This window comes from Rana temporaria, chromosome 11 (assembly GCF_905171775.1).
Source record: "Rana temporaria chromosome 11, aRanTem1.1, whole genome shotgun sequence".
Classification (NCBI taxonomy): Eukaryota; Metazoa; Chordata; class Amphibia; order Anura; family Ranidae; genus Rana; species Rana temporaria.
This window is the reverse complement of record NC_053499.1, coordinates 55,745,372-55,765,522: the sequence shown is the minus strand read 5'-3', so window position 1 is coordinate 55,765,522 and position 20,151 is coordinate 55,745,372. Positions and strand designations below refer to the sequence as shown.

The 20,151-nt window shown below is 45.3% G+C and overlaps 1 protein-coding gene across 2 annotated transcripts in view; it reads left to right on the top strand.

Moving 5' to 3' along the window:
• Positions 1-19,190: 19,190 nt before the first annotated feature.
• ATG2A (autophagy related 2A) overlaps positions 19,191-20,151 on the top strand; it is a 168,824-nt gene continuing 167,863 nt past the window's right edge. The window contains exon 1 of one of the 2 annotated variants that reach the window (XR_005744186.1): positions 19,191-19,858. Coding sequence is in view for 1 of the 2 variants with exons in the window: in XM_040328557.1 (XP_040184491.1) it covers positions 19,688-19,858 (171 nt within the window). In the remaining variant the exon portion in view is untranslated. The remainder of the gene's footprint in view (positions 19,859-20,151) is intronic. The other variant, XM_040328557.1, reaches the window with a different exon arrangement.

Sequence of the window (20,151 nt, the reverse complement as noted above, 5' to 3'; positions counted from 1 at the left end):
TTGCCAGATAACTGCCCCAGTGCCCCGCTATAGAAAACCCCTAGTACCCTTGCCAATTATTGAGGTCCCATTTGAGCGGATCGCTATGGATCTTGTGGGACCCCTGGTAAGTCGGCAAGGGGGGGTACCAATACATATTGGTCATCCTAGACTACGCCACTAGATACCCAGAAGCAGTCCCATTGAGAAAAACGTCCTCTAAGGCCATTGCCCGGGAGTTATTTCAAATGTTCTCACGTACTGGGTTCCCCAAGGAAATACTAACGATCAGGGCACCCCTTTTATGTCAAAGGTGATGGCGGACTTGTGCAGGCTGTTTCAGTTAAGCAGTTGCGGACGTCCGTCTATCACCCGCAGACCGATGGCCTAGTTGAGAGGTTTAACAAAACTCTAAAGTCCATGTTAAAAAGAGTGGTCCAGAAAGACGGGAAAGATTGGGACATGTTACTCCCTGCCCTGTTGTTCGCTATCCGGGAGGTACCACAGGCATCCACGGGTTTCTCGCCATTTGAGCTAGTGTACGGACGAAGGCCCCGGGGGTTGCTTGATCTGGTAAAGGAAACGTGGGAAAGTGAGTCCTCCCCGCACAAAACCGTGGTAGAGCATATTTCTCAAATGCGAGAAAGGGTGGCTAAAGTGATGCCGATGGTGAGAGAGCACATGCAGAAGGCTCAGGATGCCCAAAGAAGGGTATATAATCGGTCGGCTAAAGTGAGACAGTTACAAGTAGGAGACAGGGTAGCTGTCCTAATACCCACAGTGGAGAGCAAGTTCTTGGCCAAGTGGCAAGGTCCATTTGAAGTAGTAGAGAAAGTGAGGTGAGGTAAACTATAAGGTACACCAACCAGGAAAAAGAAAACCCTACCAGATTTATCACATAAATTTGTTGAAGCTCTGGAGAGACTGAGAACCGTGTCCGCGGTGGTGGCGGTACAGTCAGGGGACCATGTAGGGATCGACCTGTGCAGGTTGCGGCTACCCTAAGCTAGGCCCCAAACCCAGCAAGTAAAAGAAATTTCTGCAAAGGAATAGGGACATGTTTTCAGGGTTTGCCAGGGCTCACCAACGTCATTGAGCATGACATTGTGACTGAGCCCTAGGTGAAAATCCGGCTTAAACCCTACCGTATCCCAGAAGCTCATAGTGTCAGTGTCTGGAGAGGGTTAAAAGGATGCTCGTACTTGGGGTCATCGAAGAGTCGCAAAGCGAGTGGTCCAGTCCGATCGTGTTGGTGCCCAAACCAATGGTACTCTCCGCTTCTGCAACGATTTAGAAAACTCAAACGAGGTCTCCAGTTCGATGCATACCCCATGCCACGGGTAGATGAGCTGATTGAGAGATGGGGTCCTGCCAGGTACATCACCACGCTGGACCTCACAAAAGGTTACTGCAGATTCCCCTGACCAAGGAGGCCAGAGAGAAAACAGCTTTCTCTACCCCGGAAGGTCACTTCCAGTATAAAAGGAATGCCGTTTGTCTTCACTCCGCCCCCGCCACATTCCAAAGGGCCATGGACAAAACTTACGTCCACACCTACGGTATGCCTCCGTTTACCTGGATACATAGTCATGTTCAGCACGGACCTGGGATTCCCATCTTCCCCGGTACAGGCAGTGGTAGACTCCTTGAGAAGAGCGGGGTTCACCATCAATCCGGAGAAGTGTGCGGTTGGGTGGAGGAAGCCAAGTACCTAGGATACATTGTAGTAGAGGGTTAGTGAAGCCCCAAATGAGCAAGGTAGAGGCCATACAGGGCTGGCCCGCCCCCTAACAAAGAAACAGGTCAGAGCGTTTTTTAGGCCTAGTTGGGTACTATAGGAGGTTGTCCCCACTTCGCCACCATTGCGGCACCGCTAACTGACCTCACCAAAGGCCGAAAGTCGGTCATGATTAAATGGAATGCCGAGGCTGAAAAATCTTTTCAAATGCTTACGACCGCACTCTGCCAGGATCCGGTGCTTGTGGCGCCAGATTTTTCTAAGGATTTTATAGTGCAGACAGATGCCACAAGTGAAGGCTAGGAGCAGTTCTGTCTCAAGAAATCAACGGAGAGGAGCATCCAATAGTTTTTCTTAGTAGGAAACTGACGCCAGCTGAGAAAAACTATGCGGTGGTGGAGCGCGAATGCTTGCCATCAAGTGGGCTTTGGACTCCCTACGTTATTTCTCCTAGGTAGGAAGTTTCGCCTTATATCAGACCAAGCTCCTCTTACGTGGATGAGACAGAACAAACACAACCAATGCCAGGGGTAACAAGGTGGCTTCTGTCTCTGCAGGAGTTCACTTCATGGTAGAGCACAGCACCGGGAGACAGCATCAGAATGCCGATGCCCTCTCCCGAGTCCATTGTATGGTGTCTACTGTTGCCTCCAACACCTCCGCGTTGAGGCAGAGGGGGGGGATAGGTACAGGACTACCGGGGGTGGGTCCTGGACGGGTGCTATACGGCACCACTGTTTGGACTATGGTCCCTTAAATAGAGGTAGAAGGTTCAGGGGGTCAACCCAAAAGTGGGTGAAAAGTTCCAGGCAGGCGCTAATTCAGAGAGGACTGGCTTCAGTCTTCTCTATCTTAATAAAAGTAGTTTGGGGCCTGGAATTTTGGAGGCTCCAAAGTGTTATTTGGGTGGGATGGAGCCGCCACTCCTAAACCCTGGAAGCCAGCGCACAAGGGGTTAAAATCGCTCAGACAACCACCCATGAAAGCAGGAAGTGATGCTGGAGGGAGTGAGTGAGTTGGGAGAGTGCACCTGTGAGGACAAGATGGAAGTCTGCTAGCTGCTCAGAGAGGACTTCTGAGTAGTTTGGAAGTGAAGCTGTGTCTGCAGGAAGGTCTGGAGGACTTCTTACTAAAACGTATGTGCCTTTCTTTTGGTTGTTTTCTGAAGAAGACTTTTCATTTATGCTGGAAACAAGCAGGACTTTTGTTGTGACGTTTTGGATGCTGAAGAAAAGCTTTATTTTGTTTTGTTTTGGTCCACCAATAAAGACCCTTTGCTTTACTGACACGGTTTACGCACTTGTCTCGCGGAGCTTAAAGACCCCCAAAGTTCACAATATATATATATATATATATATATAAAAAAAGGGGGTAGCCATCCGGGCCCTGGGGACGTCTGGGCCCTTAAATAAAAAGAAACCCTGGCCCTTAAATAAAAAAATAAATAAACATTTATAAAAATACATAAAAAAAAGGGAGGTTGCCATCCGGGGGCCCTGGGACCTCTGGGCCTTTTAGTAAATAAGTAAAAAAATAAACATTTATAAAAAAATATAAAAAAAAGGGGGAGTTGCCACATGGGGCCGTGGGGACCTCTGAGCCCTTTAACCAGTTAAAGACCCGCCTATTGTAAATGTACGTCCTCTTTTAGAACCATGGATATCTCAGTAACGGCAGCACTGCTGCCACAACTGAGATATCCATGTTTTCAGCGGGGCGGCCGTGTAAACGATAACGGCGTCTCCGCGGCGGATTCGCCGCGAGATCGCCGTTATCGGTGGCGGGAGAGGGCCCTCTCCCGCCGCGCTTTTCCGCGCCCTCCGCCGCTTACCGGAGCCGTCGGTAGCGGCGGAGGAGATCCGATGCTTGCCGCCTGGAGAGTGAGGACTTGAGTGAGGGCAAGATGGCCCCCCACCCGTCCTCATAGCTCTGCTGGGCGGAAGTGACGTCAAAACGTCAGTCCCGCCCAGCCTCTTAAAGAGACAATTTTTTTTTGTCATTTTTTTAAATGACAAATTTTCCTTTTTTTTTTTTTTTGCATTTAAGCCTAAATATGAGATCTGAGGTCTTTTTGACCCCAGATCTCATATTTAAGATGACCTGTCATGCTTTTTTTCTATTACAAGGGATGTTTACATTCCTTGGAATAGGAATAAAAGTGATCATTTTTTTTTTTTTATATTTTTAGTGTAAAAAATAATAAAATCAATAAATTAAATAAGAAAACAAAAAAAAAAATTTTTTAAAGCGCCCCGTCCTGACGAGCTCGCGCGCAGGAAGCGAACGCATACGCGAGTAGCGCCCCGCATATGAAAACGGTGTTCAAATCACACAAGTGAGGTATCGCCGCGATCGTTAGAGCGAGAGCAATAATTATAGCCCTAGAGCTACTCTGTAGCTCAAAATATGCAACTTATAGAATTTTTTTAAACGTCGCCTATCTAGATTTTTAAGGGTAAAAGTTTGACGCCATGCCACGAGCGGGCGCAATTTTAAAGCGTGACATGTTGGGTATCATTTTACTCGGCGTAACATTATCTTTCACAATATATAAAAAAATTGGCCCAAATTTATTGTTGTCTTATTTTTTAATTCAAAAAAGTGAATTTTTTCCAAAAAAAGTGCGCTGTAAGACTGCTGCGCAAATACGGTGTGTGACAAAAAGTATTGCGATGACCGCCATTTTATTCTCTAGGGTGTTAGAAAAAAAAATATATAATGTTGGGGGTTTTAAGTAATTTTCTAGCAGAAAAAACTGTTTAGTCTTGCAAACACCAAATCTGAAAACACCCTAAGGTCTTTAAGTGGTTAATAAAATAATAAATATATAAAGAAAATTTAATTTTTTTAATATAAAAAAAAGGGGGGGGGTTGCCATCCGGGGGCCCTGGAGACCTCTGGGCCCTTTAATAATAATAATAATAATAATAAAATATATATATATATATATATATATATATATATATATATATATATATATATTTATATAAAAACATTTTTTTTTTATAAAATTAAATACAAAAAAGGAGGGTTGTCGTCCGGGGGCCCTGGGGGCCTCCGGGTCCTTGGGGACCTCCGGACCCCTAAAAAAAAAAAAAAAAAAAAATTATTTATTTTTTAAAGGGGGCCCCCTATTGGGCGGGGCCCATGGGCTTGAGCCCAGTCAAGCCCAATGGTAAGGTCCCTGAGATTGATCTATATTGTATATAAAAATTAAGATAAAGTCCCGGGTTCCCTTGTAAGGACTTAAAAGATAAGAAATTTGTATATGAGAAAAAAAAAGGATAAATGGTAAAATGGCCAAAAATAAGAAGTAAGAGAGAAAAAAATGAGGATCCGTTCCTTAAATATCCGCTTGCTCAGCGGGGATCGCTCCATTGATCCCCGGCGAGCAGCAGATGACAGGGCGTCCCTGCACAATCTCCTCTATGGGGGGGATCAGATGAACACGGACTGTCTGTCCGTGTTCACTCCGATCCGATGCCGGATGGGAAAATAGGATTTTCCTCCGTCTGCAGGAATCGACTATAGCGGGGACTGATGAATCGGGTGTCAGCAGATGACACCCGCTATCCCATAAGGATTAATGTATGTCTGTATTTCATTCAAAAATGGATGGATGAAAATACGGACATGATAAAAAATGATATAGTTGCGCTAAAATCAACCCACTAGATATAATGATAAAAGTAACACCTGTGTTAATATAAATAGTAAATGCTGCTGAATTAGTGCACAGTGTATAAATCAAAGAAATAAAACAACCGTCCATAAACAGGTGCAATGTGTTTGTCTGATCAAGGCCACTGCAGAGTACTTCCTAACATGCATCAATCCCTGCTGATCACCAGCTGGCTGACAAAAGATCCAGGTATTATTCTCCTAGTAATTCTCCTAGTCCAAGATTGCTTCAAACAATAAGGCTCTCAAACAAATAAGAAAGAGGGTGAACATATGCTGATACTGACTTGTGGATCTGAAGTGTACAGGCAACTCACATGTAGTCAGATATATTGCAGTGCATAATACGATCAGATACAATGTTTCACTCCTCAGTCTCCTCGGGTCTCGTCACTAGGCTCCTCCCCTACGCGTTACGTCACTAAGTCACGTGACTTTTTATGGTATCATAACTTTTTATTAAATACGGACATACTGTCCGCACGTGTGAAAGGGCCCAAAGAAGGAAAAAAAGAGGAACAAGGTGGAGAGTAAGAGTAGAAAGCCAAATTAAAAAGGAATCCTGAGAAGAAAGTAAGCTTAAGAGCAGAGGATTGTAATAGTTGGAAAGTTGAAAAAAATTACTGAAGTTCTGCTTAAGTTACCTGCCAGCACTGTGTATATAATAAAGAACAAACTCAAATCCACTGTCTTTGTGCTTTATAGCATGTTTCCCCAATATAAAACATTGTTCCATCTTCTCCACAGCTTTAGTAATAGAGATGTTAATACTGTGGTACAGACAGTACATTGCTGTTTAATTCCCAGGGGCTAATGATTTTTTTCCCAAAGACGGCGTACCAGAAACTATACTTCTGTTGCCCCCCCCCCCCAAAAAAAATAGAAGCTTGTTTCAACAAAATGCATTGCTGTCCCATGAACTGAAAATGTATCTCCAAACTCTTTACTAAAACCTGTATTTTTGTAAGAAAATAAAATCATCTTGCTATTTAAGGTGATTGTAGATGATCACCTGTTAAAAAAAAAAACATTCAGTTTAAAATAGATATGAAAGGTAAAACATTTTTGTAATAGATATAAAAAAACAGTTATCATAATCATTACAAGCTAGAACACTGACCATGATGTGCTCTCCTGCTTAGTTGTGGTCAGTTTTAAATAGGAAGGCAGAGGGACTGGCACACTGCAGGAACACCTGGATTTCACATAAAGGAAACAATACGAAGAGAACAGAATACTTTCTCATACAAGTACATGGTAAAGCAGGCACATATGAGCTAATTTGAAGTGTTGGGCTAACAAACGTTTTAAGTTCAGAAATTAATTGTCCATAGCCACAAAACCAGACAGGAGCTTTGCTGGATCTCAATGTCCAGGGCTTTTTTTCCAACAATAGGTGCTGGAACTCAACCACGACCCCCCAAAACCCCTCCCCCTACACACACCCTCCAAATCACATCAAATAGTAAGAATCCATTTGTCTACTGGGAAATCTTGGGTAAAATCTAAATTTTATATAAAAAAAGGAATAAATCTGTTGGTTAAATAAAAGTAATCAGCTTTTTCAGAAGTGCAACCATCCTTAGATCACTCTATTAAAGTTTGTGATTCCAATAAATTCTTAAGAGGCTTTATCTCACCCCTTCTACCACTACTGGGGCTGGTGAAATGCCCCCTATTCTCTCCCTACTTAGATTTAGATGGTTCACTAAGTGAAAAATGTTACATGAGCTTTGGTTCATGGAACCCTATATCTTCATTTATATATATGTAGCACTACCCCGAAGGAGCTGCTGGTTTGTTTTGGGCGGCATGTTACCTCTATTCCTTTGCCGTAGGGTACACGATGAGAGCTGAGAAGAACTGCAATGTCCACACTTTAGGTGTCTTTTTCTGTGCTTTATTACCCCAACGGGGTGAAATGAAATAAAAGTAGTAGAAGAGATAGCGGGGTAGTAGGTTCAGGTGTATAACTTTGTTTGGAAACACTCCTGCTTCCAGCAATAAACTTTTGTCGCCACTCTAGCCAGAGCGGGCATTGTGACCCTGGATAGACCTCTCTCACCAGCCTAGCAGCCAGAGTGTCACACGGAACTTTAGCAAAGTCTCTGCCACAGACCTTCCCAAAGGTGGAGATGTATTCGGAATCCAGAATCCTTCACAACACTGGATTAAGCACCCGGATCTCTCTCTCGAATAAACTTTGGTGAATTTAGAACTGACAGGCGGCCATCATTCAGTCTTTCAGCAACAGTGCATCCTTCGATGAAGTTCAAGGCCTCTTCTGAGATACCAGCCTCGTGCTTGGTACTCCCCCCAGACAGGTTCTTCATTGGATGGCTTCCTCCCTCAGGACGAAAGCACAGGACCACTCAGCAACTGTAGACCCAGTCTGACTACCGAGCCTACACAGTAGATCACAACCCCGGACCAACCCAAAACAAAGGGGTAACCCCACTTTCCTTTCGCTACTTACCCAAGCCCCATCTCTGTCCAGTGATGTCCACGAGTGTCTCGGCCATCCTGATTGGCTGAGACACAGCAACGGCTCCATTGTCTGCCGCTTCTGTCATTTAAAGTCAGTCAGCCAATCAGGAGAGAGAGGGGGCGGTTCCAGGTCACAGCTCCATGTCTGAATGGACACAGGGAGCTGTGACACGGCTAGGGTAACCCCCCCCCCCCATAGCAAGCTTCTTGCTGTGGGGGCACTCAACAGGAGGGAAGGGCCAGGGACACAGAACAGAGACATTCGAAAAGAGGAGGATTCAGGCTGCTTTGTGCAAATCCACTACACAGAGGAGGCAAGTATAACATGTTTGTTATTTGTATTAAAAAAGAAGACAAGACATTACAATCACTTTGAGTCCAAGTAAACAAAAGGCACTGTGGACCCCGTCCTCATGATCAGCCAATGCCAACCATCGAGTACTGGGTGAGGGCTGTCCCGAAGGCAGAACCCCCCAAGGCAGGGAAGCAACATAATACTCACACATTCTCCCACTAGACTTTAGGGTAAGCCTGAAGACCCACACTACTATCCTGAGTGAAAAAGGAAACACATATAAGTGCAGAGTGACACTGGTGGCAAGAAAATAAATAGAGAAAATAAAAAATGTGCCATTGCATTGGCTAGGCCTTGCAGCCTGGTAACAAAAAAATATAACCACTTCCCTACCCAGCTATAGACATATGAACGGCCGCAGGAACACTCTAAAACCCTCCGGGGGGGCCATCATATGATGCCCTCGGCTTCCTGGGCCTCTAGGGGGGGCGCACGCCAGCTGCGTCGCTCGGAGCCGATGCGCATGCCTGGCAGCCGCGATGTCCACCGAGCACTAGCGATTGCCTGTCACACAACAGGACAGTGGATCTGTGTGTGTAAACACACAGATCCATGTCCTGTCAGTTGAGAGGAGACCAATGGTGTTTTCCCAGAACAGAGGAACACCAATCGGTCTCTCCTCTCCTTGTGAGTCCCCTCCCCCCTACAGTTAGAATCACTCCCTAGGTAACAATTAACCCTTGATTGCCCCCTAGTGTTAACCCCTTTCCTACCAGTGACATTTACACAGTAATCAGTGCATTATAGCACTGATCGCTGTATAAATGTGAATAGTCCCAAAATAGTGTCAAAAGTGTCCGATATGTCCGCCACAATGTCACAGACACGATAAAAATCGCAGATCGCTGTCATTACTAGTAAAAAAATAAAAAAATAATAATAAAAATGCCATAAATCTATCCCCTATTTTGTAGGCACTATGGGCCAGATTCACAAAAGAGATACGATTGTCGTATCTATGCGCCTGATTCATAGAATCAGGTTACGCATAGATAGCCCTAAGATCTGACAGGTGTAACTGTGTTACACCGTCGGATCTTAGGCTGCAATTCTAGGCCGGACGCTAGGTGGCGATTCCATTGCGGTCGGCGTAGAATATGCAAAAGACTAGTTACGGCGATTCACGAACGTTCCGCTTTGCCCGTCGATCTAAATTTACGTCGTTTCCGTAGAGATGCGTCTCGTAAAACTAAGCATGCCCTCTAGGTGGCCTAACCAATGTTAAGTATGGCCGTCGTTCCCGCGTCAAATTTTTAAATTTCACGTCGTTTGCGTAAGTCGTCCGTGAATGGCGCTGGACGCCATTTACGTTAACGTCGAAACCAATGATGCCCTTGTGACGTCATTTAACGCAATGCACGTCGGGTAATTTTAGGGACGGAGGCATGCGCAGTACGTTCGGCATGGGAACGTGCTTAAATTTAAATGGTGCCCGCCCCATTTGAATTAGGCGGGCTTGCGCCGAGCGGATTTACGCTACGCCGCCGCAAGTTAACAGGTAAGTGCTTTGTGAATCAGGCACTTACGCTGTAAACCTGCGGCGGTGTAACGTAAATGGGATGCGTTACGCCGCCGCAGCGTAACGTAATTCTATGAGAATCTGGCCCTATAACTTTTTTAAACCAATCAATATACGCTTATTGCGATTTTTTTTACCAAAAATATATATCGGCCTAAAACTGAGGAAGAAATGTGTTTTCTTTTTAAATGGGAAATTTATTATTGCAAAAAATAAAAAATATTGTGTTTTTTTTTCAAAATTGTCCTCTCTTTTTTGTTTATAGCACAAAAAATAAAAACCGCAGAGGTAATCAAATACCACCAAAAGAAAACTCTATTTGTGGGAAAAACAATTATCAAAATGTCATATGGGTACAGTGTTGCATGACTGCGCAATTGTCATTCAAAATGTTACAGCACTGAAAACTGAAAATTGGCCTGGGCAGGAAGGGGGTGAAAATGCCCTGTATTGAAGTTGTTAAAGAGAAATTGCACTGGCCTCTGCCAAAAGGCCTGGCCCATGAGGCATGGTGAAGAAAATATCGTAAGGTGTCATGGCCTAGTGCAATTTCACATAGTGGGGTTCCAAGTTCATAGTGCTACTCTGGAACCCCGAGATGCCACTTGCCATGTACACTGGTGATCTTATGGCTTGGCCTCCTATAAATCCCTGTATGCATTAGGGATCCATAGGTTTCCATGCTGTAAGATCTCTGGTGTACATGGTGAGTCTTTTGATTGACCCTATGTAGATTAGCCTTCGCCTGTACTGTCCTATGTACATTTTGGATGCCCCCCTCCCCCTTTTTAGATTTCTATGACCGCCTCACCCTCCATAGGTGCCCAGAGGCGATTCAGTTCGCATGTGTTGCGCTATATAAGTTTCTCACTCACTCATAGTATCCACACAACAGTCTTGTTTTCTTGTTGGCCCCCAAGCCTGCATATGGGGGAAATTTTAGGAGCTTGTTTTAGGCCTCCTGCTGTTGGACCCCAATATGCGCAAGGGTAAGTTTTAAAGTGATACTAAAGTCAAATGTTTTTTTGTTAAAAATAACAAACATGTTATACTTACCTGCTCTGTTGCACGGGATTTGCACAGAGCAGCCCCTATCCTCCTCTTCTTGGGTCCCTCTTCCGTGCTTCTGTTCTGGCTCCTCCCTCTTGTTGAGTGCCCCCACAGCACGCAGCTTTGGGGGCACCGGAGCCAAGCCACAGAGCTCCCTGTGTCCATTCAGACACAGAGCCATGGCCCAGCCCCTTTCTCTCCTCATTGGCTGACTGACTTTGATTGACAGCAGCAGGAGCCAATGGTCTGCTGTCTCAGCCAATGAGAAGGGGAGTCCCGGACAGCCAAGACACTCCTGCAACATCGCTGGATCTACATGGACCTCGGGTAAGTATTAGGGGGACTGCTGCACACAGAAGGCTTTTTATCTTAATGCAGGGGTGTCCAAACTTTTTTCAAAGAGAACCAGATTTGATGAAGTAAAAAATGCTTGGGGGCCGACCTTTTTGCCTGACATTCTTTGAACCAATAAAATTTGGTCTAAGTGTGTTCGTCCGAGCACTAATACACTGCCCAACAAGAATTCTCCTGCCTTTGTGGCTGTGTGTGGTGAAGAGATGAGCTTGGGTGTGTTATTTGGATATACCGTATTTATTGGCGTATAACACGCACCTTCACTTTAAGAGGGAAGTTTCAGGGAAAAAAACTTACATTTTAAAGAACTGTGAAACAAAATAAGGGTCAGTGCCCAGCCCATCAATGCAGCCTAATCAGTGCCCATCTGCAGCCTCACCATTGCCAGGAATGCAGCCTCACCATTGCCAGGAATGCAGCCTCACCATTGACATCAGTGCAGCCTGATTTGTGCCCATCTGCAGCCTCTCTTCATCTCTTCAAGTTTACATATCGTTGAAGTTTGTTACTCATGCATACTGGTATACTGCAAATATACTGTCGTGGGATATAACTGGGCAATTCACGTGAGGGAGGAGTCTTGAACACTCCTGCATGTAGTAGGTTGTCCATGGGTTTTAACATGTATTTTAATATAAATTTGTAATAATCTTGCAAATTTTTATACAAAATGGGGGAGAGTGGGGGCGAAGGGCTAGTAGCTGAAGCTAGACCTGGAGCTACCCACTCAATGGTTTGGGGGGGACTATCACGGTACTGATAAATATGCATAAAACATAATGATATAAAAAAGTTTATTGATATATAAAAATTGCAACACAAATAATTGTACAATTCATTGATTGGTCAACGTCGACTAGTTTCGCGGGGTTGCCGCTTCGTCAGGACAGCCAATCTATAGAATAATGCAATAAGAATATGTAACAAACATCAGTAATACAGTAATAATTGATAAAAAACATTGATAGTTGCTTACCGAATGAGTCAATTGATAATGCGCGGAACCAGGCGGCCTACGGGGGGTCCCCCCGTGGCGGGCAAGGGGATGGTTGATCGTGAAGGTCTGGGTGTAAATAAGCAATATAAAAATATGTATGTATATAAGGGAATGTTTAACCCCATAGAATCGGTGGGCTGGGCAGGGGCAGGGAAGGGTATAAGGGGGGGAAAGGGGGGAAAGGAAAAAGAGAGAAAAAGAAAAAGGAAAAAAGGGAGGCGGGGGGGGGGGGGGAGAGGGAAGAGTAGGAGGGGGAATTAAGAGGGGGGGGGAAGGGAGGAAGAGGGGGGGAAAAGGGGGGGGGGAACGGAGAGGAAGAGAAAAGGGGGGAAAAAAAGAAAAACAGGGGGGGGGGAAAGGGGAGAGGAGGGAGAATGGAGTGGCATGGGAAGGAGGGTGGAATAGGCGAGGGAAGACAGGGATGGTGGAAAAAGGGGGGGGGAGTGGGAAGGAGGGGGGGGAGAGGAGCACCCACGGATAGCTAGTGAAGGAAAGATTTAATGGGGGACTTACCACGATAGAAAATACCATGCATCTGTCATTCTTATGGATACCCTTCCTTGATGACTTAATACTGGACTCACCAGTATCCTTGGACCTGTGTACCTATGCGCCCCTGGCAATTCCCCACTGTGCTGCCTTGTCCACGTCCTCTGTCCGGCAGATCTGGTGTCATTGCACCAGGATTTTATTCCACCTGGCCTGGTTGCATTTCCTACAATTTTCTATTGTGGTAAGTCCCCCATTAAATCTTTCCTTCACTAGCTATCCGTGGGTGCTCCTCTCCCCCCCCTCCTTCCCACTCCCCCCCCTTTTTCCACCATCCCTGTCTTCCCTCGCCCATTCCACCCTCCTTCCCATGCCCCTCCATTCTCCCTCCTCTCCCCTTTCCCCCCCCCCTGTTTTTCTCCCCCCCCCCCCCGCTTTTCTCTTCCTCTCCGTTTCCCCCCCCTTTTTCCCCTCTTCCTCCCTTCCCCCCTTCCCCCCCTCTTATTTCCCCCCCTCCTCTTCCCTCTCCCCCCCCGCCTCCCTTTTTTCCTTTTTCTTTTTCTCTCTTTTTCCTTTCCCCCCTTTCCCCCCCTTATACCCTTCCCTGCCCCTGCCCAGCCCACCGATTCTATGGGGTTAAACATTCTCTTATATACATACATATTTTTATATTGCTTATCTACACCCAGACCTTCACGATCAACCATCCCCTTGCCCGCCACGGGGGGACCCCCCGTAGGCCGCCTGGTTCCGCGCATTATCAATTGACTCATTCAGTAAGCAACTATCAATGTTTTTTTATCAATTATTACTGTATTGCTGATGTTTGTTGCATTATTCTATAGATTGGCTGTCCTGACGAAGCGGCAACCCCGCGAAACTAGTCGACGTTGACCAATCAATGAATTGTACAATTATTTGTGTTGCAATTTTTATATATCAATAAACTTTTTTATATCATTATGTTTTATGCATATTTATCAGTACCGTGATAGTCCCCCCCAAACCATTGAGTGGGTAGCTCCAGGTCTAGCTTCAGCTACTAGCCCTTTGCCCCCACTCTCCCCCATTTTGTATTATAATTGGGATGATGGTACACTTTTATTCAATTTATTATTCCATACATGAGGCCATACTCCCCATTTTGTTCTTGCAAATTTTTACTTTTTGTGTCCTTTCTGGGCACTTTTAAAGCGGTAGTTCACCCCCCCCCCGACACATTTTACCATCGAGACAGGCATTGTAGCGCGAGCTACAGTATGCCTGTCCCGATTTTTTTAACCCCGTACTCACCTTGTAGTCGTCCATCGTAGATTCCGGCTCCCGCGGGGAATGGGCGTGCCTATGGAGAGGGAGGATGATTGACGGCCGGCCCTGGCACGTCACTCTCCCCGAAGACAGCCGGAGTAGGTCTCGGCTCTTCACGGCGCCTGCGCACAGGCTATGCGCACGCGTCGTGAAGACCAAGCCTATTTCGGCTATTTCCGGAGAAGCGTGACGCGCCAGAGCCGGCCGTCAATCATCCTCCGTCTCCATAGGCACGCCCATTCCCCGGAATCTTCGATGGACGACTACAAGGTGAGTACGGCGGTAAAAAATTCGGGACAGGCATACTGTAGCTCGCGCTACAATGCCTGATTTTAAGGTAAAATAAAAAAAAATAAAAAATTTCCCGTCGATAGGGTGAACCCCCGCTTTAAGTTGAAATTTACTCATAACAACTTGATAAAAAATAATGTTCTTTAGCAAAGGACATACATTCTTCTTGCATTTTGCTGAAGCCCTGAGCCCTCAAAACAGCAGAAATTCATAAAGTGGAATTAAACCCATTGATTTAACAATTAAAAAATACAGTTAAATTCCTGGAATGCTGGGTTTGCTAACTGTCACATTTGCTTGTGTCCTCAACTAAACTGTCAAACCATTGAATGGCTGGTGTCATAGCTGATCACATGTGCAGCATCATGGCAGTTTCAGATCAAACAGAAGCAGCTTATTTGGCTGTAAAGGATAGAAGGTTTCATTCCATTTTAAGGCTGTCAGCAGATCGGCCTCTACAAATTCAGCAGTGCCTAAAAATGGAGAGCAACTGAGCATGTGCAGAGCAGGATGACACAGTGTATTACTGGATTTCTAAACAGTATAGACACATATTTTTAATGTTTTTACATAGCTATACTCACAAAATGGGCCAGCCTGAAGTCATCTAACAGGACTTAATTTTCTGACTAAAGTTCCATTTTAAGAATGATTAACTGACAAATAGATTTTTTAAAGTGGAACTTTGGAATGTAAAACGTTAAAAAATACAGTTACATTCCCGGAATGCTGGGTTTGCCAACTGTCACATTTGCTTGTGTCCTCAACTGAACTGTCAAACTATCAAATAGTTGGTGTCATAACTGATCACATGTGCAGCATCATGGCAGTTTCAGATCAAACAGAAGCAGCTTATTTTGGCTGTAAAGGATAGGAGGGTTTAATTCCGCTTTAAGGCTGTCAGCAAATCGGCCTCTACAAATTCAGCAGTGCCTTAAAATAGAGAGCAACTGAGCATGTGCAGAGCAGGGTGAGACAGGTTATTATTGGATTTTAAACAGTATGTACACTTATTTTTAATGTTTTACATTCCATAGTTCCACTTTAAAAATCGATTTGCCACTTAATTATTCTTAAGTGCTGGTTCACACCAGACACAGTTCTGTTCAGTTACATGCGCTTTTTTCTGCACAACATGCATGCACAGTGTTTTCCATGTATTCCAATGGCTCTAGTTCCCACCATGCAGTTTCTGGTGCTATGGTTGTACACATGTGATCAGTTATGACACCAGTCATTTGATGGTTTGACAGTTTGGTTGAGGGCACAAGCAAATGTGACAGCAATCCCAGCATTCCAGGAATGTAACTATTTTTGAAACCGTTAAATTAATACGTTTGGTTCTGCTTTATGATTTACTGCTGTTCAGGGGCTCTGGGCTTCAGCAAAATGGCAGCCTCCAGCAAGAAGAAACAGGAGCAATACTGGAGGAAACTTACGGCACACACTAATGTTGGTGGCATAATTATTAATGTGGAATGTATGTTCCTTGCTAAAGAACATATTTCTCATCAAGTTGTTATGGGTAAAGTTCTGATTTAATGTGATCTTGGATGCCGGTGCCCTCTATCAGCCCCAACACTCAACTTTTTTAGTTTGACATTGTAAGTGTATTTAGTCTCCATAATATATACCGTATTTATCGCGGTATAACGCGCTCCCGCGTATACCGCGCACCCCCAAAGTTGACCCGAATCCTGTGGAAAAAAAGTTTTTTTTGTACTTACAGTTTTGGTGTCTTGCGCGGCGTCCATCGGCGGCCTCGTCGGGTCCGGCGTTCGTCTGCGGCTTCGGGTGTCCTCTTCGGCGGGTCCGGTGTCCTCTTTGGCGGGTCCGGCGTCCTTCTGCGGCGTCCTCCCCGCCGAGTTTGAATACTGCGCCGACATATACAAAGCGCAGTACACTTGTGTATTGTCGGCAATGCTCCGCTACCCGCGCTGACGTCCTGTACGTCCAGGACGTGAGCGCAGAAGGAGCCGAGACTGCCCGACTATACCCGAGTGTACTGCGCTCGGTATATGTCGGCGCAGTATTCAAAACTCGGCGTGGGAAAGCGGGTATCGGCGTATACCGCGCACCCACGATTTTGCCCTGATTTTCAGGGCAAAAAAGTGCGCGGTATACGCCAATAAATACGGTACACAAATTACTATTACAACAACAGGATTTGAATTTTTTTGGCAAGGGAGGGTGAAGTTCCTCTTTAGGTAAATAGAGATGTTGGCATTGCCATCTTTAAAATGCTAATTCCATGGCTGCCTTGACAACCCAGTGAATTCTGTACTTTTAGTATAACTAAAGGGATTTTTTTTTTAGTTTTGGACAGAGAGGAGATATCAGTGAGAGATATACCGTCTCTATTAGTCCTGTTTATAGTTATCATCAAAAGTGAAAGTAAAAGAAAATCTCAAATTTTGGGTTGTCCCCTGAAAAGTAACAGAGGGGAAATCTTCCAATGGGGACACTAGTTTTAGTGTCCTAAGGGTCCCCAAGGAATTCCCTTAAATTTAAAGTGGAGGTCCACCCTAAAATGAAACTTAATTTTAACAGCTTCCCTGTAATCTAAAATAAAACATTTGTCATAAAAAAAAAAAATATTCTTGCCTGTAAATTGCTGTTACTAGGCAGATTTGCTAATTTGCCTAGTTGCTGGACCGCGATGGGTCTTCTGCCCTTCCTAAGCCGAGTGGCCTTCTGGGAAATGAGTGTCATAATTTCCCAGGAGTCTGTGCGCTTTACTCTGCCGAAAAATCTACAAGCGCCGTTCTACTGCGCATGCGCGAGATCGAGAGGTGCATGCTGGTTACCCAGCATGCACCTCTCACTGAAAAAACAGGAAGACACAGAAACTGGGCTTCACATGCCCACAGCTATGATGAAAATGGCCACAAGATCGCCGAGAGGATATCAGGTAAGTGTTTGCACTGATTTCTGTAACGATTGGGGATTTATCAATATGTTTTAGGGAATATTCACTGTAGTTAATTTTATTTTTTTTGGCAATATAAAATGATGCCTGGAAAAATGATATCCTGCTTTAAGGGATTTTCTCTTACTTCCTGTTTTGGCTATGGGGCAAGAAGTGAAGTGATTCTCCTCAATGGGACACAGCGAGGAAAAAATAATAAAAATAATAATACTTTACTCTATCCAAAATGAATAAAACGTTTTGCTTTAGTTCTACTTTAAGCCACTGACTTAGCCCGAGTATGCATGTTCATAGCTTTGACCCTATTCATCTGCACACTTCACCTAGATCAGAGACAGTCAAACAGCTAGCACTTTGTAAAGTATATGATGGCAGCCCACATATCTCTGGCAGTACAGATTTCCTGTACACTTCCAATAACCAGAACATAACAGACACTTGCTAATATTGACACCCCGGGTGTACCAAGATGGCCGCCCCCTGCTCCTCCCCCTCATGACGAACTTGTTTGCCTCATGTGATTGGTTGCGGGTTCTCTGCCGTCAATGCGCAGTACGAAGGGGCGGTGCTAGGTAGAGAAGCAAAACAGATAGTGACCCGGAACCGGGCGTCGTAGAGTGGTGCTGAAATACGGTGACCCCGTAAAGCGGAGGAAAGCTCGAACCGTGAGGAGACTCGCTGTATAGAGAGATTCCCTTCTATAGAACAGACACCCTAGGGGGCACACAGGGCTGCTGACCTGCGACTGGGGGCTGCATGATAACACTTCACTCATAAGACAAAAGGCGACACCGAGGGGGACGGATATCTGTACCGGGGGCCTGTACTATGTGATGTCATCTACATCCAACCGACTGATTACAGGGAAGGGACACCAACCTGCTCTGCCTAGGAGAATAGACCATAAGTGAGCATCAGCAGAGGTATTATCACCTACATCTGAGCACCACAACAGCTAGATTATACATCAGAGCATAGGCATACTATAGATCGGAGGTGTACTATAGATCGGAGGTGTACTATAGATCAGAGCACCTGCAGAGGTGTACTATAGATCAGAGTACCGGCAGAGGTGTACTATAGATCAGAGCACCTGCAGAGGTGTACTATAGATCAGAGCACCGGCAGAGGTATACTATAGATCAGAGCACCTGCAGAGGTGTACTATAGATCAGAGCACCGGCAGAGGTATACTATAGATCAGAGCACCGGCAGAGGTGTACTATAGATCAGAGCACCGGCAGAGGTGTACTATAGATCAGAGCACCGGCAGAGGTGTACTATAGATCAGAGCATCGGCAGAGGTGTACTATAGATCAGAGCACCAACAGAGGTGTACTATAGATCAGAGCATCGGCAGAGGTGTATTATAGATCAGAGTACCTAGGGAGGTGTACTATAGATCAGAGCACCGGCAGAGGTGTACTATAGATCAGAGCGTCTGCAGAGGTGTACTATAGATCAGAGCATCGGCAGAGGTGTACTATAGATCAGAGCACCAACAGAGGTATACTATAGATCAGAGCACCGGCAGAGGTGTACTATAGATCAGAGCATCGGCAGAGGTGTACTATAGATCAGAGCACCAACAGAGGTGTACTATAGATCAGAGCATCGGCAGAGGTGTACTATAGATCAGAGCACCAACAGAGGTGTACTATAGATCAGAGCATCGGCAGAGGTGTACTATAGATCAGAGCGTCTGCAGAGGTGTACTATAGATCAGAGCATCGGCAGAGGTGTATTATAGTTTAGAGTGTCTGCAGAGGTGTATTATAGTTTAGAGTGTCTGCAGAGGTGTACTATAGATCAGAGCATCGGCAGAGGTGTATTATAGTTTAGAGTGTCTGCAGAGGTGTATTATAGTTTAGAGTGTCTGCAGAGGTGTACTATAGATCAGAGCATCGGCAGAGGTGTATTATAGTTTAGAGTGTCTGCAGAGGTGTATTATAGTTTAGAGTGTCTGCAGAGGTGTATTATAGTTTAGAGTGTCTGCAGAGGTGTACTATAGATCAGAGCATCGGCAGAGGTGTATTATAGTTTAGAGTGTCTGCAGAGGTGTATTATAGTTTAGAGTGTCTGCAGAGGTGTATTATAGTTTAGAGTGTCTGCAGAAGTATACAATAGATCAGAGCAGCTGCAGAGGTATATATATATATATATATATATATAGATCAGAGCATCGGTAGAGGTATACTATAGATCGGGGCAGAGGTATATAAAGATCGGGACCCCGGCAGAGGTATACTATAGATCAGAGCATCGGCAGAGGTGTACTATAGATCGGGACACCGGCAGAGGTTTAGCAGACTATAGATCAGAGCATCAGCAGAGGTACTGTACCTGCTCTAACATTCCTCTCCAGTGACAACCATACTGGCAGGTGGGGGATTTGTTGTCAGGCAGGGTGGGTGACGTCCAGCCCACAGCACTGTAGGTTATGAGGTGAGAGTGGCTTCCTTGTCCCTTCCCCATTCTCTCCCATCCCCTCCCCCGTCTCTCTTCCCAGCATGTCTCGCTGGCTATTCCCATGGTCCAGCTCCATCAAGACGCGGGCCTGCAGGTATCTTCTGCAGCATTACCTGGGTCACTACCTGGAGGAGCGGCTGAGCCTGGAGCAGCTGAGTTTGGACCTTTACAATGGAAGTGGACGTCTCACGGATATACATCTCGATATCTGGGTAATGTTTCTCTAGTGCAATGTTTGTTCAAACCAAAAAAAAGATGCCACATGTACAATCTATATTGTCTTCAGAGATTCCTGATTGGGCATGAGCCTGGGCATCTTCAGATTCCCTGAGTGAGCCCACCAGCGAGCTGTCACTGTACTGAGCCCTCCGCTGCACCATGTCTGGCTGCAGATGATTGGCTCAGACAAGTGACAGCTTTCTGGCGGGCTCCCTCAGGTAGGTTCAGATTAGGATTATCCCTACTCCTCCATGTTTTTGGCTTGCTGTCCTTAGTTACGGCACAT